Consider the following 24,760-nt stretch of genomic DNA (forward strand, 5'->3'; position numbering starts at 1 on the left):
GCTGTGGTTGTGATGACAGTTTAGTTTTCAGTATGTTTGCGGTGTTATTTTGATCCATTTTGTTTATGTGTTATCACTACTGCTCCCACTGTCTTCTGTTGGTGCTTCCTGAAGGAGTGGAGGCAATTTTTTTTTCCCAGGCCTGGCTGCCATATGTCTCTTGGTAGAGGAGAAATGTGGTAAGAACCCTATATAAGTACCCTTCTGGCTGCCCAGGTCTTCTGAGCAGATAGAGAGAGAAATCTGACTTATGGGGCAAAGAAGTCTGTTGTACTGGGCCAGTTGCTGTATCTAGATCTCTTGCAGGTCCTGCTCACCTTTCCACGTGTCTCTGAGTGAAAAAGGAGAGGTTTGAGCCAGCAGTGACAAAGAGGCTTTTCAGATATAGCTGCTTGCAATTGCTGTTTTTTTTCTTTTCTTTTGTTTTCTTTTTTTTTTCCTGGTTTCCCCAAACTACCTTGGTGTCTTTGGACAGAAAACTCCTTTTCTCAGGAGGTGAACTCCTGAGAAAGAGAACTCCTCTTCTGCAGGATCTCAGGCCTGGAGTAGAAGGAGAGCGCTTCCCCTTGTCACTTATGATTGGTATACCTCTTAATTGATCCCCAGGCTGGCATTGTCTGGCTCACCTGGTGTGTTCAGGGGGGCTCCTGTTTGATCCAGAAAAAGAATGATTCTAACTAGGTCAGCAGGCAAAGAATCCTGGGTCTGCGTGGCCTTTCTCTGTTGGTGGGGGAATTGTAAGACACCCTGCTGCTATTGTTTCTGCAGTCCCAGAGTTCTAAATCAGCCAGCTCTCCTTTTCACCACCTTTCATCATTCTCTTTTGCTTGCCTCGTGTACCATTTTCAGGGTTTATAGTTGTGTTTAGTAGAAGGAACAGGAAAAAATGGGTTTATGCTATATTTTCTGGACCAGAAGTTTGTATTTGTTTGCTTCTCTCCATTAGATTGTAAAATTCTTGAGGTCCAGGAGAGTTTTATTTTTTTCTATAATCTAAATTGTATATATTCAGTGAATGTTTTGTGAATAAAATTAGTCCAACTGGATCTGAACTACTCCATAATGGCATGATTGGGTTGTGATTTAAAAAAACTGTCTTGGAGTGAGCACATTTATTTTTACTTTAGACTTTCTGTATATGGATCAGACATGCAATGATCCTTCTATTTGTTGTGGAGTGAACCCTGAAAAAAGAAGAAAGAAAACAGAGAAATTACATATTTGATTTCTACATTTTCGCACATCAACCTGGACTAACAAAAGTGCCCTAGTTGGTAGATGATATAATTAGTGATTTTCAGAGCTTTTTTTCATGTGTCTCCTAAAACTATGACCTTCTTTTATATTTAAAAATATCTATGAGTTTCATCATTAGTTTGAACACTTGTAAAGAGGTAATGACTTATATATAGTAAGGGTTGCTATTTAAAAATAAGATACTTATATGCCTTTTAAAAATGTATCCAGTAGAATGAAAATATCAATAATAGTTAACAGGTGAAAAATTTACCTCTTCTCTTTTCCTCTTAAATTTGTAGCTCCATTCCATTTGTCACCACAGCATCACATCCTAATGTATTACATTTTTATGCTTAGAAGTTTTTTTTCATGATCACCAGGAATAAAGTGCATAGGCAATTTGTCTATAGTTTATGTCTATATATGTATATGTACATATGAACATATGTGTGTGCATTGCATAAACAGATAAACAGATATGTGTTTAAATATACTTGCTATGGTCATAAATCCATGCATATTTTTAACAATTCTTATAAATGTTATTATTAATACAAATTGATTAAACTCCATATATCAAATTAAGTTTGATGAGTTTTTTAAATAGAAAAGCAAAGTATTACTGGAAATATTTATAATCAGGTGAATGGAGCATTTTAAACTTTTATTTAGTTAGCATGTTTATGGATGATAGTTATTCATTGCTTATGTGAATCCCACGTGCATTTTATCCCCATTTAACATTTTTTGATATGGATGCTGAGAGAAGTTTTCTCCACAATGAGTAGATTGGAATGAAAGGATTTTATTGTAGTAATGTCTCTCAATTTTTTCAACTCTGTAAAGTTATAGGGTAAAATTACAGCAGTTGTTTGTCAAGTATTATTTTTAACAATGTGTCAGCTAAGTCAGTTGTATTCCCCTCTTTTAATGTTGATGAAAGAAAATTGGATAAACACGTTTATGTAAGTAGATTTGTTACCTAATCATTTCAGTCACTCACTTTATCAATATCAACACTAATATTTTCGATTGTCCCATAGTTTCGTGTCCCAGAGATGTTTCCACTCCAAACCAATGCATCAACATTAAATTAAGAAAAGACGACATCGATTTCTCCTTTTGTATAAAGAAATGAGAGAGGAATTGTGAAAAATGGATTGAGAAAACAAAATCTGTAGAGGCCTCTTTGTTCTATTTGTATCAGCAAATATACTTAATGAGATAGTAAAATGGAGACACAGAGAAATCATTATATATTACCAAAATCTTAACACTGAAGTAGACTCCGTCTCTCTTTTTTTCTCTCCCCCTCTCTCTCTCTGTGTGTATGTGTGAAGTGTGAAGATTCCTAAGAAATTATTCTTCAGACCTTTTTCTACATCCAAAACAGGATAATAAACTTAGGGGTACTTTTTAACCATGAATGTCTAGCCAAATAGAAAATGTATGTAAATTTATGAGGTTTGTATATAAGATGATAATGGATTTTTAAAAACTTGTATGAACCCATGCTACAAATATGCTACAGTGAATTTTTTAGAAATACATATGAAAAATAAATTGTATCATTTTGTACTTACATCTTGTTGTAGACCCTAGATGATGTGTTACAGCATCACTGCATTCTTTTATTTCATAAGATTTGGAAACATTCAAACTATTTATTTGGGATGGCATACCATGCACTTAGATGCATAAAGTCTCATTTCTTTTTTAAAAATGTAACCCATTACCTTGTTTTCATTTCTTTATTTCATCATTCCTTTTATTGAAAAATATGCCACCAGTAGACCTGTAAATAAACTGAAATGTCTTTTAAGGACTTAAGTGTCCATCTGTATTCCCCTACATATTTAACGATCAGGCTGTTATGATTGTTAAATTAATTATGTGGCCTTCTTTTCTCCTCCCTAGGTTGATTCCATCCTGTAATTTGGAAATTCAATCAGTAGTTAATTTTGGCACATTGGTTGCCAATAGTAAAGTGTATTCTAAAGAGGTTACTATCAATAACCGTGGCAAAGCTCCAGGTAAATGCTTCCCGTCATATTTACTTACACTTTTAGAAGAGTTGATATTATTTGAAATGTATATCTTGTGTAATAGATTACCTAATTTAACTGAAAAAAGTCTATCATTTGAAATAGCTCAAAACCAAAGGTCCTTAATAGTATTACTGTAAAAGACTGATAGGCAGCAATTCAAAAAAAAAAAAAAAATAAACCTTTCTCCTTATAAGCCTGATTAATACAATCAGAAAATGACTGGTGATGTACCTCAGGATAGGAGGCAGGATAGTGTCAGAGAAGTTATACAGTTCAGAGACAGAATTAGAGCACAGTGCCTTATTAGTCATGTGATCTGGGGCAAGTATTTTTAAGGATTTTGACCTTGAGATTCCTCATTTATAAACTGGGACTGATAAAATGTACGATGGTGAATTATGTACATACTTTGAATTGTGGTATTTTACTTGGCTCATCATAGATGCTTAATAAATGTTTGTCTTCTTTCTCAATCATATTCAACTTTAAATTAACATCAAACTCCCTAGAAGGCTTTTCCTAATTTTTTTGTTGAAAGAATAAATGCTTCTCTCTTTTCAGATTGAATTATTTCCAGGGATTCTTACTGTGGCCTAAGAGTTTACATAAGGATGCATGTGTGTGTGTGTGTGTGTGTGTGTGTGCATGTGTGTGTGTGTACATTCATGTACACTTTAAACTGATAGCATACAGTAAGCATAGGATTGCTTATCCCTTCAGTCTCCTGATTCAGTGGCATGTGGGGCTGCAAGATTGCCATTTCTCCCAATCTAAAATGGGGACTAGCTCCAGACAGGGAGGGCATTTCTATCTGAGACTGTTTGTTGAATACATAAAGTAGGTCTTAAATCCAAGCCTCTTTTCCACTAACCGAGAGTGTTCTCTGGGGCCACCTGATTGAGCATTGGGAATTATGAAGACCAAGGCAGTCTGTCAGTTTACTGATTTCTTCTTAGGATACAAAGGAATAAAACTCATAACTGTTCCACATTGGATGTTACTCATCTCACTTTCCATGCTTTGGTTTTTAAATGAGTGCATGTCTGATGCCTGTGGGATTATAGAATATTAGGCTTGTTTGTAGCCTGACTCGAGTGTTAAGGAGGAAGTCTCTTATGGTAAGTGATATGGGCAATATGATTCTTTAGACTCTCTAGTTATATTTTAGAGCACTGATATTTAATTAAGGTATTTTTATTTGTATTATTTTACTTTCCAGAATTTCTTTTAACCGTTGTCTATTCAATAACCTTCAATGTTTTGATAGCAATAATATATTCCCTTTTTGTTCTAAAATCTCACCAAATTATACAGTTTTATTTCATATGAAAGCTCTCTATAAGTAAAAAAAAAATATGGTTTTACTTTTTATTGAATATTTAATATAATTTTACTCAATAAATTAGAATAAGTACAATTAAGCTGCGTACTGGAATACATAATGTTTTAGGAAAAATAATGCACAATGACTATTAGGATTTTGTTAGTATTTTATGTGTATATAGTATTTGTAATAACTTGGTTGGGTTTATTATAATTGAGTACTGTGAAATGTTAATGGCTGTTACCTTACAAACTGAAACAAATTGTTATCAATGAATTACATTTTCTTAGTGTTGACTTTATCCCACATGCTTGGAGTCAAATCAGATTATTTTTTCTACTATTATCAAAATTGATAGTGTATATTACATTCAGAGTAGCTAGTGCCTATAAGGTGTCATAAAGTCCTTATTATCTACAAGCAAAATATATACATGTTCATGATAATAGCAATGTATGTTTATGAAGGAAAACATTTTGAAAATAGATTCAGCCATCAAAGTTGATTTTAACATTTTTCAAAAGCATTTTATATGCTGAATTTTTTGTAGGTTTAGAGTCAAAGTTCAAATGCTTACAAATTTGTATGTATACCTAATAGGATATTTAAAACTCAACACTTGGCAGATTTAACATTTGTACATCTTTGTTTTCTCTCTCTGGTGGTATCACTGCAGTTATAACCTTTGTTTTTATAGACTCACAAAGTTTATGTATGTAAAACTCCTTGATGATTTATTTTCATAGCCTCTTATGGAGTAAACATCCATGGATCTAGCCATATGTTGTTGAATAACTTTTGTTTCCTCATCCTTTGTAAAAATGGTTCCTAAGTTTACCCCTGACTGTACAAAGTAGTGCTTATCTTTTCTTTCTGAAGACATGTTCCATTCCTTATGGTGTCTCTAATGTTAGTACTTTGCAGGTTAATACATTCCATATTTACTTTTATGATTTTATGGTTTGATAATACCACTATTGTTTCTCAGCTTTTATCACTGAAGATTAGAAAAAGAAATTATTAATTTAGCATGCCTTGAATTGAAATCATTTCCTCCTTAATGTGAGCATGCTTATTTATTTATTATTTTTTAAAATGTTTGTGGACACATGGTAGGTGTATATATTTATGGAGTACATGAGATGTTTTGATACGGGCATCCAATGTGAAATAAGTACATTATGGAGAATGTTGAGTAGACTTTTTCTACTACAGTATTATAACATAGAACAGTCTCTCAAATTCCTAAATGAGAGCCTTACACATCGTTTCTGAGTTTGAACATCTACCTCAGAACTTATCATCCTTTAGGTTTATTTGGTCTACTTTGTCCAAAATATATGACTTTTCATTTGCTCTTAATGCCCACTCTGCCTTTTCCCCTAATTAGCAGCATCATTTCTCTACTTCATTGTCTAAAATATCCTGGAATCATCTGTAAGCCAGGAAATTTGTCAAATTGTACCAAACCCAGAAGTGGTCCTGGGGATCTTCCGTAGTAACTCACAAAAGCACCCCCTACTTATTCTCAGTGCATAATTCTTGTCTTCAATTTTTTTTTTGGAAACGGATGCCATGGGATCTCCATATATTCTTCATGCATAACATAACCCTAATTTATAGGATTATATATTTTAACATATTCATAATTTATTTGGTTTAGTGATTTCTTGGAGTTTCACTAAAGAACCATGAAGCTTTTAATGAAAGATGATTAAACCCAGAAGGAATCTGTTAAATCCATATGAGCATTCTGAAGAGTCTCTAAAAATTAGTCATTTGGAAACATGTGGAGCCTCATACATATTTGGTGTGTTTAGAACCAAGGGAATTTTTAAAAATCATAGGAAATAGCAATAGCCTTGGGTACATGACAATTGATTTTTAATAGCATTCTGTAGAACTACAGACTCTGGTTACCCTAGCTTGATCTTACAGATACTTTGAGGCAAAAATCTGCTTAACAGTTCCTAAAAATTTTTTCAAGGAGTATAGACAACGTAAGCATGTATACTGCACCACTCAGTGTCTAATTTGCTTCTCCAGAGAAGATAGAACAATCCAGATTCAAAAATCACACAGATTTGTGTGAGGGGCCCCTCATCTCAGCTATAGCTGTGGGCACCCTTATGTTTTATATGCTCCCACTAAGTCTTATCAGTGGGCGAGTCTATAGGTCTGTTTTACGTGGCTTATTGGCAAAAGTTGACATAGTTGGCTACTGCTACTTTCTTGGGAAAACAAAACAAAAGCAATTCAAAGCCCTTTGGCTTTTGTGACAACTTACTCTCTTATATAGAATACTAATTAATAACTCAGGTCCTGAAGTGAGGTTCAACAGGGCCCAAATCTTAGTTGCATCATTTACTATCTGGGAGGCCTTGGGTAAGGAATTTGCGCTTCCGAAACATCCATTGTCTGACTTACACATTAGAGATAAAGATAGTACCTTCCTCCTCTAATGGTGGTGATGATTAATAAAATGCTTAGCACACCCTCTGGCATATATAACTTTTCAGGAAATATTAGCTATTTATGTTATAGTTATGATTTTTCTGCCACCTCTCCCCTCTTCAATTCTCTTTCCTAGACTGGTGTTCCTTTTTGTTGTTTATTAAATGTGAATGTTTCCTAAGGTTTGCCATAGACTCATAGACTCTATTTCTTCAGTCAAGGTACTCTCCTTGGACCATCACTTCCTTTCCTTTTGTTTCACTGACTACTCCCAGATGTATACAGTCCTGTGGGTATCCTTCAGCTTTCTCAAACTTAACAGCTTCCCCCAATACTTCTTTTTTCTTTTTCAATGAATGTTACCACTATGTATTTGGACAGTTCAGAAACTTGGCAAAATTTTCAACACCTCTCTCTTTTTCACTTCCTACCTCCCTAGTCAATTAGTAAATCTTATCTGTTCACTTCATAATTAAGCCAGTAATCCTACTTTTCTCTGCCCAATGCCAATTTTTTACAAAAAGCCGTTATTTTCCCTTGCCAAATAACTACATTAACCTAAATTATTTTCCTGACGTTACTTCCTTTTTAGTTTATTTCCCACACATTAGCTAGTGCCATATCTGAGAAGAAATGAAAATTTGATCACAAATATTCCATTTGTAACATTCTCTTTTCTTTTTCCCTTTTCTTTTTTCTTTGACAGAGTCTCGCTGTGTCACCCAGGCTGGAGTGCAGTGGCATGATCTTGGCTCACTGCAACCTCCGACTCCCAGGTTCAAGCGATTCTCCTGCCTCAGCCTCCCCAGTAGCTGGGATTACAGGTGTGCGCCACCACGCCCAGCTAATTTTTGTATTTCCAGTAGAGATGGGGTTTCACTATGTTGACCTGGCTGGTCTCAAACTCCTGACCTCAAGTGATCCACCCACCTCAGTTTTCCAAAGTGCTGGGATTGCAATCATGAGCCACTGAACCTGGCCAACATTCTTTTATTCAGTAACTCTCTTCTCTTAGGATGATACTCTTGCTTCTGCTGTTACCAATTTAAAAAGCCAAACAAATGGTTTTTATATTAAAGTTAAATAAGACATAGTAATGTTGACATACCTGCAATTTAAACATATTTAGACAATTAAACAATATTCTTTCGTATTTTGTGTTGCTTCTGAATAAGTTTTTGAAATATTCACTTAAACTCTTTTGTCAAATTATGTCTAAGTGGTTACAATATGGGAAACTTTTTCACTGACTCAGCCTTAACTAAATTTATATACCTTTTCTTTTCTTACAGAATGGAGTCAATAATACCTATTTATTTGAAATGGATATAATTTTATATATTTTTTATTTATTTTATGATAGAAAAGTAACTTCAAATATTATGTTATTAGCACATCTATGAAATGATTGATAATTTTGTTACTTTGCATTTTCAAATATTGTCTTTTTAATATTTTCGTTACTTTTTTTGTGCTAACATTTTATTTTCCTAAATTAAATGAATACATTTGGAAAATATCATCAGATGTGATTTAAGACTGGTGAATTCAGAATTTGCAAAGCTGTTTAATTTGGCACCATGCTCATTTGTGTTATAATGATAATAAAGGGACTAGTGATTGGCTGCTTCTATTTGTTGGCCATACTTTTTAAGTACTGCTTAGTGCTAAGCAGTGTGTGGGGCGCTGCGACCACAGACATGAAAAAGAGATTGTATCTGATTTCAAGGACCGCATGCTCTAATGTAGGCACAAAACATTACCATAAATTATGAACCATTTCTGCTTTCAGAATAAGAATCTTTGTACCTTCCTTCTCATATGCCATTTGATTTCAGAAACCAATCCCCTTTGTGCACTGGATAAATTCATCTCCTAGGGAATGATAATAACTATAAGTATTAGCCTGTGGTCAGAAATATCCAAGTGAAAATCTCATCTTCATTAGTTAGTTACTAACTGTAGTAGTTATTGCTATATAACAAACCACCCTAAAATATCTTCAAACAGCAGTTGTTTTGTAATTGGTCATGTGGTCATGTGTATGCAGACTGATTGGAACTTGACTGATCTAGGCTGGGCTCATTTGGGTGCTCTGCTTCAAGCTCAGGCAACTGGGCCCGTTCTATTTCTCACTGCAGGTCTGTGGGTCAGCTGGGTGGCTCTGCTCCACATTTGCTCATTCTAGGGCACGTGCCAAAAGGACAGCAGTTACTGAGGAGAAACACTTCCCAAAGTCAAGGGGCTTGATCATGTAATTTGCTTTGGCTAATAACATGTGGGTGTAATTGACAGCATGTCAGTTCCAACCTAGATGCGCTTCTACCATGGGAAGTAGGAAGTGTTTCTCCTGAGTAATTGCTGTCCTTTTGGCCCATGCCCTAGAATGAGCAAATGTGGAGCAGAGTCACCCAGCTGATCCACAGACCTGCAGTGAGAAACTCTGGAACAATAGGGCAAAGATACAAATGTGGAAAAAGGTGAAGAATTGTGGTCAACGAGCTAATCTACCACAGTAATTGTGTGACTTTGAACAAGTCATTCATCATTTCAAAGCTTCTGTTTTGCTTCTTGTAAAATGGAGGTGATGATTGAAAATATTATATCATAGATTATTTATGGAAATTAAATAACCTATGCAGAGCTCTTAACATAAGTGTCTGAACGTAGTAAACAGATAATTTTAACTATTGGTGAGAGTTGAGTTCTAACAACAGGATCATATTTGTTGGGTGACCTCAGAGATTGGACTTACAATTAAAGCTTTAATTCTTGGTACACTGTAGACCATCTGCTCCAGGGGTATTCAATCTTTTGGCTTTCCTGAGCTACACTGGATGAATAACAGTTGTTTTGGGCCACACATCAAATACACTAACACTAACAATAGTTGATGAGCTTAAAATATCTCAAAAAAATCTCATAATGTTGTAAGAAAGTTTATGAATTTATGTTGGGCTGCACTCAAAGCCGTCCTGGGCTGCATGTGGCCCATGGACCATGGGTTAGGCAAACTTGATCTACTCTGTGAAGTATGTTGGTCCCCTACTGAGAGTGTGCATGCAACACTGTAAGCGTCCAGATATAAACCAACTGCTCTTATTCCCTACAGGCATATTTAAGACAGAATACTGTGGCCAATTACCCATCCTCATTTCTCCAACTAGTGGTATTGTGGATGCTAAGTCATCAGTGGTTATTAAAGTAGATTTCTGTGCAGACCACCCAAGAATTGTAGATGAAGAGGCAATGTGAGTATATAGTGTGGTTCTAAAAATTCTAATACGAATCTCAATGCTTTCCCGTTTGACCCTTCAGATGTGACTTTGGTTGTATGTTAGCTCCTTTGTTCTTTCATTCAGCATTGTTCATTGAGTCTCTACTATTTGCCAAGCAGTAGGCTTTTAAGAAATGGGAAGAACTAGAGGATGGCATATGGGTACACATAACAGGATCTTCTATTTTGAATTTCATTGAGGTGAGAGAGTGGACCAAGGAAGGGCTCCACTAACAAGGTGATAGTTGAATCAAATACTTATTGGTGAGTAGTAATTAGCCAGGCAAAGAGCAGTGATGTGATTTGGGGTGTGTATATGTGTATGTGTGTGTGTGTGTGTGTGTGTGTGTGTGTAGGGGTGGTGGGAGTTAGTGATGGGAGTAGCATAGAGGAGGGATTTCAGGCAGAGCAAGTAACATACTGGAAATCCTAGAGGCAAAAAGACAGTATTGCACACCAAGGGATCTTTGGCAATGTAGAATTAAAAAGATGGAGGTGGGGAGTGGCAGGAGACAAGACCAGAAAAACTGAATGGAATGGTCTAGTTTGAAGGGCTTTGTAGTCCAGCATTTTTGTGCGGTATATCTTAATTCATTGGTAGAATGTGCAATCAATATAATGGACCATCACCAGTATTTTTAACAAACAACTTAAAAATATCAGAATGCATCTGCGCTGTGTGTGTGTGTGTGTGTGTGTGTGTGTGTTTCGGCATTGGAATGTAAAATACATTTTTTTACTGAAGATCACAGTCATAAATATGTGATAAAGAGGTGTGAGCCCTTATAGGAGCTTGGGTTTTATTGTGAAGGCTATGAAGCCTTAGGGGGGTTTTAAGATGAGAGTGTCACGATTAGTTTGTATTTTAGAAAGATCATGCTAGTGGCAGTGTGCAAAACAGACCAGGGAGTACAAATGTGTAACGAGAAGCTTGACTAGAAATTACAGTAAAGCAAGAGGACAATGACAAAGGTCTGAGGTAAGGTCAACTGAGAAGACGGACAGAAGTGTGCAAATTGGAGATAGGCTATGGAGGTAGATTTGACTGGATTTGGTGACTGATTGTAGCAAAGGAAGATAAAAGATGGAACAGGGTTATGGGAGAAGATCTTAAATTCAGTTTTGATATGTTGGAATGGTTTTACTTCTCGGATTCCTGGTAGAGCTGGCTGGGGCTTATTACATTATCTTGAGTCCCAGAAAGAAATTTGATTTAGATGTACAAATTGAGTGTTCCTTACTCAAAATACTTGAGATCAGAAGTGTTTTAGATTTCAATTTTGTTTGGATTTTGGAATATTTGCATTATACTTACTAGTTTAGTATCCCTAATCTAAAAATCTGAAATCCGACATGCTCCAATAAGGATTTCCTTTGAGTTTTATATCAGCATTCAAAAAGTTTGGGATTTTGGAGCATTATGGATTTCATATTAGGAATACTCAGCCTGTATAGGGTTGAAGATCATCAGTGTATAAGTGGTAGACGAAACAGAAGTGTTGAGAATAAATTTGAGAAGGAGAGTAGAGTGAGAAAGAGTAAGAGAAAAAAAAACACTACTATTCATATTAACTATTCATCAAGTTTAAAAAAGGTCCCAGTCTTAGAAGTGTGAGAAGGTGGGGCCTGAGTGAGTTAAAAGAAAACCTTGAAATTATGGTATCAAGGAAGCTAAGGGAGGAGCAATTCAATGCCCAACGTTATAGGATATAGCATAAGATAAGGGCATAGGTGATAGTTGTGGAGCAGTCAGTTATCTGTAGTATCTGATGGGCCTAAAGTGAAAGATTGCATTTATGCCAGAGAGGGATAAAAATGAAAGAGCAATTCCCAAAGAGAATTGAAATTCATCTGAGAAGGGAAGTTTAATGGGGAAATATTTATTTCAGCAAAGAAGTGGGATTTTTGTTTTGTTTTGGTTTTGAGATGGGATCTCTTTCTGTCACCCTGATTAGAATGCAGTGGTGTAATCATGGCTCACTGCAGCAGCGACCTCCCAGGCTCCAGCAATTCCCCTACCTCAGCCTCCAGAGTAGCTGGACCTAAAGGTGTGTGCCACCATGCCTGGCTATTTAAATTTGTTGTTATTGTTGTTGTTGATGTAGAGATAGGGTCTCACTGTGTTGCCTAGGCTTGTCTCGAGCTCCTGGACTCAAGCAATCCTCCCTCCTTGACTGCTCACAGTGCTAGGATTACAGGTGTGAGATCACACCTAGCCAGCAGTGGGTTTTACTGAGATATGTTAGATTGTAAGGAATTGAGGTGTAAGGATGGGGATAAGATTAGCTGTTGGACTTGGGAGATGAGAAGAATTAGAAAATAGTTTCAGAATTTGAGAGCTAGAGGTAACCATACAAATCATTTAAATAATGGGCAATATGAATATGCCATTGAGTTTTTTCGGAGATCAATTCATGAGATTGTTTTACAACTTTATTGTTTCCTGAAGACTGTAGATTAGGCTGCACATATGCCATTCCATTTTGTAGATGCAGATATACAGAAGAACCTGATAACCTCTGGTATGCACGTGAAAGGAATTACTCTTAGGCTACTGAGTTTTAATTATAATGTGATTCTATAAAGTTTCTGTTTATTGAAATGTGTAGGAGAAAAACAGTGTATAGAATTCTAATTAAAATATGTATGTATGTGCATATTTTATTATCCTGTAGAGTGATTTTGCAAGGTCAACCTGAGATGCTCTTGAGTATCAAAGCTCATGTGGTTGAGCAGATTATTGAATTATTAAACGTGAGTAGAGACAGAAGGCTGGAATGCATACATTTTGGTCCTGTTTTCTTCGGATCATCAAAAATTAAACATGCACGTATACACAATAATAGCCCAGAGCCCATAAATTGGGTGGCCATAATACAAGATGATGCCGTGGGAGAAGAAGTGGTAAGTAAATGGTGCGTTGGGGATATCAGGTATTATGATTTAAAAGAGATTGTGTTAAATCTACTAATAACCAACAAGCTTTTTAATTATTCAAAATATCTTTTAACATGGGAAGATAGATTTGATTTCGTGTGTATCCAATGGCAACCTCAAAAAATTCAGAAATTAAGCTAACATTTATACTAATGTATATCTGAAGTAAACCAGGCAAGTGCTTCTTATAGATCAGTGGCTAATTGAAAGTATTTCTGTTCTCATCAATTTTTAAATCTTTTTTCAAATTTTATGATGTGCCTTGGTCAAATTTATGTGTAAATGTTACTTTAAAGATAGATATTTGTTATTTCCTAGATTCTGGAATTTCAATAATTATTTTGTAACCTCCTCAAAAACTTTTTTTGTGTTTTGCGTTAATACTCTTTTATATCTGAGTTTACATTACAGGGTACAGATATTCGACAAAGAACAGATATTGCTTTAAATAATCTCACCTACATAAGAAAAATAAAGAACATAGATACTACTACCATTATCTCCTGTCTTCCTAATGAAGGGACTTTACAACCTTATCAAAAGACTGTAATTACATTTTGTTTCACCCCAAAGTAAGCAAAAATTAATTTCATTGTAATGTTAAGTATTAATGGAATGTATATTAACCACACTTTAATCAGATTCAGTTTAATACTATAATAGTAAAACTTGCCAGAAGGCACAAATCAGATTTTTCTTGTCATAATTCTAGATGTTTCTAACATGGTTAGTAATATTTCTAATAATTCTAAATATGGTTCTAAATACTTGATGTAAAGTTAAAAATCTCCCCAGACCTTGTGGAAATGGGGTGGTGGAAGTGCAAGTTTTGAGTTGTTTTGGAGTGTGGCCCCAAATTGTTTGTGCAGTCAAGACCTTGTTGTCCCCAAGAATAGTCAGGTGTGTGCAGCATGTTGTAGGCCCCTCTAAAGATGATGCAATGCTTCTGGTAGGGCAGAATTATTGCTGACTCTCCTAAGTATTAAACCTATAGTACCTTCCAGGGATCAGTCAAACTTGCTTGCTGAAATTCATACAGACTTTTAGTGTACATTTTTCATAATTCCATGAACTATGTTTTGTTATTAAATTTGAAGAACATGCTGTTTTAAATATATAATAGCAATTTCAGTGACACCTTGATAGGTTGTAATATGTGTGAACTGATTCAATTGCAAGAATATTTTCCCTTATTTGTGAGAGGGTAATGTTTAATGTACTTCTTTTTTGTGGAACAGGGTTGCCTGTGGAAGATTGAGCTTACTTTAATTTAAAGAGGTTAATAAATCAAGTAATTGTTCTATATCTAAATCCACAATTGCCTTATTAATGATACTTTCATACAAGTAGTTTCTTTGGTGAATCTATAAGATTCTGTTTAATACACAGTCTTTGAAATGTCAAATATTCTATTCTCTTTCATGGCAGCATATTAACTTGAGAGTCTAGCATAGAATTATAGGTGTATATGTATGATTTGAAGTCTTAGTTAAATGTGTTCTGACCACACTATTTGTATTCATATTTAATATTACGTGTCAGTCTTTTGTAAATGTAGTTGAGTTTGCACTGCTAGAGAGTTGACCTCTAGGTAAGGCAGGTAAAAGTAGCCATTGAGCAGAGCTATGACATAAACCATCTCTGCCTTTGCTCCTATTTCCCTTCTTCCTAGTCTTCCTTTCCTTTTCTCCTCGAACAAAATTTAACTGTTAGCAAATCTTGTTCTCCAAATTACTTGTCCACAACAAGAGCCTGGCTGGCAATATGCACTTAGTACACTGGGGAAGACAAATTTGTAACAAATGTTTTTTATTATGCCCAAGAGTAAGATGGACTATTGTAAAGAATTAATCAGAGTCCTTAGTTAGAGATGAATTTTGCCTGGAAAGAAAATTCTTTGCAGAGAAAGTGGCGTTTGAGCTAGACCTTGATGACTTGGTATATTTAAATTACTCTTGTCTTTGACGATGTTGGCACGAATTCATTTTTTCTGAGCTTTATACTCTGTAGCCTTCTTTTGGCAAATCTCTCTGTGCAGTAAATTTGGATAATGGATCACGGTTGTATTTTCATTCCTTAACATTGATTTGCTTGCATAGATTTAAAGGTTGGATTGATATTCCCTCTTACAAGGTTATAAAGTGTATCACCTTTGCTTTAAAAATAACTCATTGTGATTTTTTTACAGGCTAATGGCTGATGGTAAAAAGGATATTGGACCTTCATACAGGCAGGACTATGCTCTCTTTTTGAGATTTGAGTCCGTAGGAAGTAAAGATGGATTTTTGAGAGATGATGACTATAAAACCATCAAAAGTAAGTGTGAAATTAACAAAATTATCAAATGTGTAGTCATTTAAATTGTTTAAAAATTTGAACATCAATATCTATAGAGACAATCTAATAAAATATATAATTATTGAATAAAACAAAGCAAACATATTCAAGAGACTTTAAAGTGTCATCTGTGGCATGTTATGAAGTCAACTTCACAATCATTTACATAATAATTTTCCAGGTTAGAAGTTAGATTACTTTATAATTTTAAAATGATGTTAGATAAACATGATGATCTAGAGTTTAAGGAATAAGAAAAAAAACACCCTGATTTCTTTTCTATGTATGCCTAGGTTTTTTTCTCAGGGATTGGTATGGGGACAAATGACCCATTCCATCTCTATTAATCCTTCAGCTCTCTTAGAACTAAAAATAGGAACGGTCAAAAACAAGATCTAGAGATCTAGTTAGTAGGGTATAGGACAGTGTTGTTGGATATTGATAATTGCACATGTTTTGCAGGCCACATGTCAAGATGCCTTATATGTTTTACATTCTCAGGTTATATTAGGTTGGTTATAGTGAGGAAAAAAATGGAATGGGATTTGGCGTTCAGCTTAGCAAGACAGATCAAAGAGAAAATAGAGAATTAGGAAGGTTATGAATCAAATCCAGGAAAGTGAGCTATACCAAGGAGGGATTAGGTCACCATCCTGGATATTTATGCAAATCAAGTATGTCAGTGTAAGTGATATTGAGCAGGATTTAACTATATTCCTTGGGCATAAATGGATTGTTCGGTTACTATTTATATTGTGTTTTGTGATATTGAGCTATGTCTGCTGATCCTAGACAGCAATGGAAATTCCACATTTGTACAAAGTTTACAGGTTAATCCAGTTTTGAATAGCCAGGGATGGAGTTACTAGGTTTGCCTTAAAGGTAATTTAGAGTCTAAGATTGGCTACTAAGAGCGTAAGTGAAAAAATACAAACTCTTTTTCTTCGGTTCTAGTTACACTGCTGTCTCTCTGCAAAATTGTTCTTCTGTTATCATCTTTCTAGTTTCCCAAAAACTTCGTGTTTATATTTTTGCCCAGCTTCTATTCCGTTGTCCATTATTCTAATTCCTGTTTTTCATGTGCACTTATATCTGTTGGTCTGTCTCCCACAGTGACTGAGTGAAAAGCCTCTAATTCTATGAAATTCAACTTTCAGCTTATATTGGGTCCACACATGGGAAGCTGATTGTGTTGGAGTAAGACACACAACCTTGTTGAGAGGTTTCACTTTGTATCTATAATCACTAATCCCAAGTGAGTTCTTTAAGCTGTTTGACATTCCTATTGCATTCGCCCATTCATTCACTCTTACACAATCTGAGATGAATATCACACACCTTTTATTCTCTCCTCAAGATTCCACTCTTTCCTCCTTCATCTTCACTCATAAGCTTGAACATAGAGTGGCCTAGTAGACATTTCCGTAAGAATATCTACTAGGTATCTCAACTTAACATGTCCCAAGTAGAACTCCTGATTTTTTCATAGCCGGCTCCTCCTTCAGTCTCTTGTTTCAAGAAATGTCAATTCCATCATTTCTGTTCCTAAGGCAAAAAACTTAGAGTCGTCCTTTATCACTTCTTCATTTCCCTATTCTGTGTCCAATGTATCAGCAAATCTTCTTAAGTCTACCCTCAGGAAGGGGAACATCACACACCGGGGCCTGTTGTGGGGTGGGAGGAGCGGGGAGAGATAGCATTAGGAGATATACCTAATGTAAATGACGAGTTAATGGGTGCAGCACACCAACATGGCACATGTACACATATGTAACAAACCTGCACGTTGTGCACACGTACTCTAGAACTTAAAGTTTAATAAAAAAGAAAAAAAATATATATATATCCAAAACCTGACAATTTTCACCATTTTTCTACTCTTCGCCTCCAGCCATTGGTTCTTTAAAGATGTTTGAACATGACAGACAAGTTCCTGCCTTAGCGTATTTGTTCTGTCTGCCTGGAATAAACTTTTCCTAGATTTTTACATATTTTTTTCCAGACTCCCTTTATATCTTGGCTCTCCCTATCGGAGAGGCCTTTTTGGACATCTCTACATAAAACAGAATCTCCAAGACCTTGTGCTCTGTCTCAACCTGTCTTACCTTTACCCATAATACTTATCTTCTATGAAATGCTGTGTAAACATATTTGGTTGATTATCGTTATTTGATTGATTATCATTAATGTCACCTCACTAGAATGTAAAGTCCGTAACAGCAGGAATGTTGTCTCTTTTATTCACTCCTGTATCCACAAGGCATGACACAGAGAAGACAATCAATAATTGTGTTGAATGAAAAGACTGAATGAGCTACCTAATTCGCATACGTCTTTCAGACAACAAATAAACTAAGCAAATATATTCTGGCTTCCCCAAACACTTTATGTTCAACAGCTATTATTGCTTTTCCAGGTGAACGATTTCAGAAAATGGAACTAGCACTGACAGGCACAGGACTTCCTGTTTTACTACAGTTTGATCCAGGACCAGTTCTTAATTTTAAACCTTGTTTCATGGGTGAACGTTCAGAAATTCAGTGTATCATAAAAAATCAATGTGAATTACTTCCTCTGACGTACCACTTTGAAAAAACTGCAAATTTTAAAATTGATCCTGAAAAGGGCGAGATTAATGAAGGGGGTATGGTGGTAAGATAATTTTTCTTTGCTTTTACATGGCAGCTAACATTTTAAGGTATGCTAAAATGCTATGCAGATGATTAGAAACAACATGTGTTCTACCAGTGTTTATAAATTGTTTCTCTTCTGTGGCCTAGTTATGAAGATTTTTGTGTTGGTACTCATACAGAATCCATAATGATTTAAGTGCCTGTCATGTGCCAGCGAAAGCATTTGGCACTAGGGAATTTAAAGAAATGCAAAACACAGTTACTTCCTCTAAAATATTAGACATATACACAGGTAGGTATGGCTTAAGGAGAATATAAAATATCTTAAAGTGGTAACAACGTGATATAGAAACTCAAATAACAGAATGTTTACTTCTAACCAGATAGAAAGGTCTTCATAGGAGAGTAATGTATGAGCCAGACATTGAAGGTTGAGTAGAATTTTGAAATTTGAAACTGGTGATATGTACTAGGCCTAGAACTTGTACTGCTGGTACAAAGCAGGAAAAGAGAACACGAAGGCATACCTGTGAGCCCTAGGTCAGCTTCTGGTTGTCAGGAGCTGTTTTTCTTTTAATTGCTGCACAAATAACTCTTTCCCATATCCTCTAAACCATGGGTTAAAAGACGATGGTCCACAGGTCAAATATGGCCTGATGCCTGTTTTGGTAATTAGTGTTTTTGGAATATAGCCATTCTTATTTGTTCACCTGTTGTCTAAGGCTATTTTCATACAAAAAGACAGAGTTGGCCGGGCGCGGTGGCTCACACCTGTAATCCCAGTCCTTTGGAGGCCGAGGCAGGTGGATCACAAGGTCAAGAGATCGAGGCCAACCTGGCCAACACGGTGAAACCCCGTCTCTACTAAAAATATGAAAATTAGCTGGGCGTGGTGGTGTGTGCCTCTAGTCCCAGATACTCAGGAGGCTGAGGCAGGAGAATCGCTTGAACCCAGGAGGCGGAGGTTGCAGTGAGCTGAGATCACACCACTGCACTCCAGCACTCCAGTCTCATAACAGAGCGAGACTCCGTCTCCAAAAAAAAAAAAAAAAAAAGACAGACTTGAGTGGTTGTGAGAAGACTTATGCCCCATGAAACCTAAAGCATTCACTCTCTGGCAATTTACAGAAAAAGTTTGCTGAACCCTGCCTTAAATACAGCAAACATGAATGCTTTCAGTTTCTCCTCAGTTTCTTATGTTATCATCTTTCTTCCACCGCAGTGATGCAGTTCATAAAGTTATCGAAGGAAGCTTTCTCCCAATTGCAATTAAGAACTATTGTATGCATGTTTATATACATGCAGCTCCTATTTATATCTCTTACTGCTTCATTAGTATGACTGTCTTTCTCCAAATTTGCATAGATGTTATCAGTTTTCATAGAATAGCAACAAATGTTAACCACTTTATACTAAACGTTTTCTTTTTAACTGCTTCCTAGATTTCCTGTAGTCCAAGTCTCTTAAACCTACCGACTCAATTATTTTTCTCCAGTAACATATGCATCTTTCAAAACTTACCTAATAGCTAACTCCCCAATATTATTTTTAACCCTCTACATGTATGAATTTTTCCAACACTAATAATTTTCAAATTAGTAAAAATGTGAATGTAAGAAGTATAGTAGACACTGGAGAACTGTGGCCTGCACAGACTGGTCAAATGGCCTTTGACTATTTAGAAGTGTGATCAGATTATTCTTTTTAAATCACAACTTTATTGATATGTAATTCACATACTGTAAAATTCACACATTATAGTATACAATTCAGTGATCTTAATATGTTCAGGGAGTACACACATTAGCACTAATTCCACAACGTTCTCTTCACCCCAAAAAGAAACCCCATGTCCATTAACAGTCATTCCCCTTCTCCTCATTCATCAGCCTCTGGCAAGTATTAATCTATTCTCTGTCAGTTGGTTTTCCAGTTTGGGTCATTTTCTCTAAATATTATGTTTATATAAGGCATTTTGTGTATGGTTTATTTCATTTAGCATAATATTTTCAAGGTTCATGCACATTGTAATATGTATTAATGCTTCATTTTTATAGCCAAATTATATTTTTTGTATGGATATACCACCTTTTGTTTATCCGGTCATCAACTGAGGGACATTTGGGTGGTTTCCACTTTTTGGCTATAATGAATAATGCTGCTATAAACATTCACGTGCAACGTTTTGTGTGGACAGATTTCTTAATATTGTTGAAATACACCGAAGAGTGGAATTGTTGGGGTCATATGAAAACTCTATGTTGAACTTTTGAAGAAACTGTCATACTATTTTCCAAAGTGACTGTACCATTTTATATTCCCACCAGCAATCAATGAACATTCCAATTTACCCATACCCTCCACCACACTTGTTAATGTACTTCTTTTTTTATTATAGCCATCCCAATGGGTACAAAGTGGCATGTCCTTATGGTTTTCATTTAAATGTCCCCAGTAACTAATGATGACAAATATATTTTCATGTACTTATTGTCCATTTGTATATTTTCTTTGGAGAAATATTTATGCATATCTATGATAGGCAGAATAATGACCCCCTAAAATATCTCTATCCCGATCTCTAGAAATTATGAACATGTGATGTTCTATGGCAAAGCAGAATTCAGGTTTCACTTGAAATTAAGACTTTTAATCAACCCACCTTAAAATAGGAAAATTAACCTGGATTATCCAGGTGAACCCTATATACTCTCAGGTTCCTTAAAAGTGGAAATGGAGGACAGAAAATATATCAGTGTCAAAGTGATGGAAGACTTTACTGTCCATTGATTTCTGGCTGTGAAGGTGGAAGGGGGTGGGGTGCATAAGTTGAGGAATGGGGTGGCTTCTGGAATCTGGAAAAGGCAAGAAAGCAGATTCTGTGCTAGAGCTTCCAGAAATAAACAATCCTGCTGACACCTTGATTTTCATCCTGTGTTAGGCTTCTGACAAGTGTAAGATAAGAAATTGGAGTTATTTTAGTCAACAAGTGTTTTGGTAATTTTTTATTGCCAAAATAGAAAACTAATAGAATATATTTTACTATTTTTTAATTGGGCTGTCTTTTTGTTATGGAATTGCAAGAGTTCTTTATATATTCTCAATATAAGTCCTTTGACAGATACAGAAATCACAAATATTGTATTCCATCCTGTGAATTGTCTTCCCACTTTCTTGATAGTTACCTTTGAAGGATAAAAGTAATACTTTTGATTAAGTTCAATTTATCTATTTTTTTCTTTTGTCTCTTGTGCATTTAGTATTGTATCTAAGTAGTCATATACTGTCTGAGGTCATTAAGTTTTGTTCCCATGTTTTTCTGTAAGAATTTTAGCTCAAACTTTTAAATCTATTTGTTGGCCGGGTGCGGTGGTTCACGCCTGTAATCCCAGCACTTTGGGAGGCCGAGGCGGGCGGATCACTCTTTGGATTTTTGTAAGCCTTTAGGTAATCTTCAAATATCGGAAAGGACTACATTTTGACAATTTTTATTGCCAGTGTTCTCTTTCCTCTTCTGGAGAAGTAGGTTTTTGGAAGTCCTTAATCCACCATTCTGAATTTGCTTTGGTACTATGTTTACTTTTTCTTAAATAATTTTCCAGTAATGAACATTTCAAAAGTTTGTCAATGCGGTATATTTCTGAAGTACTTTCATATTACCATTATGAACTAGCTTTCCTTGAAATTTTATTAACTATTTTTTTTTTAGATTTGCTTTTAACATTTTTCCTACCAATTTATTATTGGTTACTTTTCATCCTTTTTTTTTAGGATGTGATGTGTTCATTTGTTCCACATCAACTTGGAGTCTTCAAAGTGAAGCAGAAGATAGAGATTATTGGTTTAGTGGCAGAAAAAGATTTGCAGTCTTTATCGATAAAACCTTTCTATCACATGTATTTAAATTTCAACAGCATCTGCAAAGCTTCGACCAAGAAAGTTGTGATGAAATTTGATGCTGGTATGCTATTGTGTAATGCCCATCTGGCTTTGTTGTTATTGTTGTTAATATTATTTTAATATACTAATTGCTTATTACACATGCACATATATGTGAAGGAAGTGCTGTTAGCATTTCCCAATGACCGAACTGCAACTATCAGGTCTAAAGACATATATATATAATATATATAACATATATATTGCATATGTATTATGTATGCAATTATATTACATATGTAATATATATGTAATGTTTACATGTTACATATGAATATATTACATATATACATATATTACATATACATATATAACATATACATATTATATATATATTATATATGTATTACATACATTATATATTATATATTATTTATGTACTATATAATATATGATATGTATGTTATATGTATTGCATATATGTATTATATATGTATTACATATATAACATATGTAACACATATATAACATACATATCATATATAACATATATGTATTACATGTTATATATCATGTATTACATATATGTATCACATATATAATATATAATTACATATAGTATTACATATATAATATATTACATATAATATATATTTTATATAATATAGTATATATAATATATGTAATATATAATATGTAATACATATATAATATAACATATGTAATATATATATAATATGATCTGACCCAGGGGTTCTCATCTTTTAACATGCATCAAAATCACCTAAAAGCCCTGTTAAAACACATATCAATGCCTTGCATCCCGGCAATGATTATTAAGCTTGTCCTTGTTATGGCTCAAAGACTCATACATTTACAATGTTCCCAGTAGATGCTGACACTGCCATTACTGCCATTCTGAGGACTGTGCTTTGAATAGCACCGGTTTATTGATGTATACAGTTTATTTAATATTTTCATGGTTTTTATATTTTATTATTCTTAGTTTTGTTGTTGAGGCAGTTTATAATATCAACTGTTTTTGACTATTCCACGGATTTACTTGTTGCTACTGTTTTATCTAATTCCTCATTATCTTTTATATGTTGAACCATATGAAGTTGCTGATATTCACCTGTTTTGGACCAACAAAAAATTGAGTTTCATATGGGTCAACCTAAATCCTTCAAGTTATCATATTTTATATTTTTATATATGCATTTTTATTATTCATTTTATTATTTTGCTAAATTGTGTGTAGGTCTTTTTTTTATTAATGATTTGTATTTTCCAAATGTGTTTAGGAGTTGAGCATTTAAGTTAGAATCAATTATCTAGTGTATTAATTAATTCATGGTTATTGTTTTTAAAGTTGAAATTAAAAATACCATTTATAAACTTATATTCAATTCTATAAAAGGTATGTTGCCTTTGATCCATAATCCCACGGGAAATTTTGTGGGCAAAGACTTGGCAAAACGCAAGAATTATGCACCTGTTGCAATGCTTCAATCAGCCACGACACGCACTCACAATCATCGCTCATGTGAAGAGCCGGTGAAGGATGTGCTGTTAGCCTTTCCCAATGACCGAGCTGCAACTATCAGGTCTAAAGACCATGATAAACATTTCAGGTAACATGAAATATTAAAACCCTGAAATTTGGAATAGCATAATGGACAACATGACATGTAGAGTCATCATCATCAGATGATGATGATGATCAGGATCATCATCAGATCCTGCTGTTTAACACTAATGATAGCAATAATAATCATAATAATGATAAAACTGCAATTATCTTTTCCTTTTTTTTTTTTTTTTTTTTTTTACATGGAGTGAGATGGTTGTTGAATGCCACTGTGTTTGTTTTAGGTTAGAACCTCTTTTCACCTCAATATGTACTTGCCAGGAAGTGAATGGTATATAAAATGTTCTTAAAATATGCTATTGACAAGTATAGAAGAATAATATAAATAATCATCTTTGGAAATGTAACAGGTCCTTAGAGTAGTAATGTTTATTAAGTATGGTTGAAAGCTTGAGTTTATTTAAGCTAAAAAATAAAATAAAATTGTGTAAAACAATCATGGTTATCATCATCATCATTATCATCTTTGTTTGACCCCTTCCAAGGCACATTTTTTTTTTTTTTCTGCCTGCTTGTATACTACTAGTAAATTATCCAAACTTTATAATGGCTCTGGGCTTTCTGCACTTGTCTTTTTAGCTTTGGTTAGTTATTAAGCTCACTTAATTCTGCAGACATTTTCTTGCAATATCATTTGATTTTTAAGACATAATTGTTTTATTGTTTACAATTGGAAAAGTTCAGGTTTTTCTGTAGTGTCTCTTATTGTTTTACAAATTCCATCCAAATTAGCCTTTTTAAAAATTATTACTTGACAAACACCATAAAACACAGAAACATAAAAACCACTCAGACTGCATTTTAAATAATTGTGTATTATAGAAAAGAAAATTCTGTTTTTTTCTCTGGCTCATTCTGTTCACTCCCACCCTGCAGAGGTGGCTTCTAGCAATAATTTTTAATGTACTTTTTTCAACTCTTTCTTAAAGTTATACACATCTATACAGAGATATATCTATGTATCTATATAGGTATATATGC

The 24,760-nt window shown here is 34.7% G+C and overlaps 1 protein-coding gene across 1 annotated transcript in view; it reads left to right on the forward strand.

Moving 5' to 3' along the window:
• The window catches only part of CFAP47 (cilia and flagella associated protein 47), a 429,680-nt gene that overhangs the window by 15,164 nt on the left and 389,756 nt on the right, over positions 1-24,760 (forward strand). The window contains exons 3-10 of the mRNA XM_015443631.3: positions 3,157-3,272; positions 10,178-10,316; positions 13,018-13,246; positions 13,691-13,851; positions 15,468-15,595; positions 18,033-18,268; positions 22,021-22,210; positions 23,549-23,762. Coding sequence (XP_015299117.3) covers positions 3,157-3,272; positions 10,178-10,316; positions 13,018-13,246; positions 13,691-13,851; positions 15,468-15,595; positions 18,033-18,268; positions 22,021-22,210; positions 23,549-23,762 — 1,413 coding nt within the window. The remainder of the gene's footprint in view (positions 1-3,156; positions 3,273-10,177; positions 10,317-13,017; positions 13,247-13,690; positions 13,852-15,467; positions 15,596-18,032; positions 18,269-22,020; positions 22,211-23,548; positions 23,763-24,760) is intronic.

The sequence above is a fragment of the Macaca fascicularis genome, chromosome X (assembly GCF_037993035.2).
Source record: "Macaca fascicularis isolate 582-1 chromosome X, T2T-MFA8v1.1".
NCBI classification, from domain to species: Eukaryota; Metazoa; Chordata; class Mammalia; order Primates; family Cercopithecidae; genus Macaca; species Macaca fascicularis.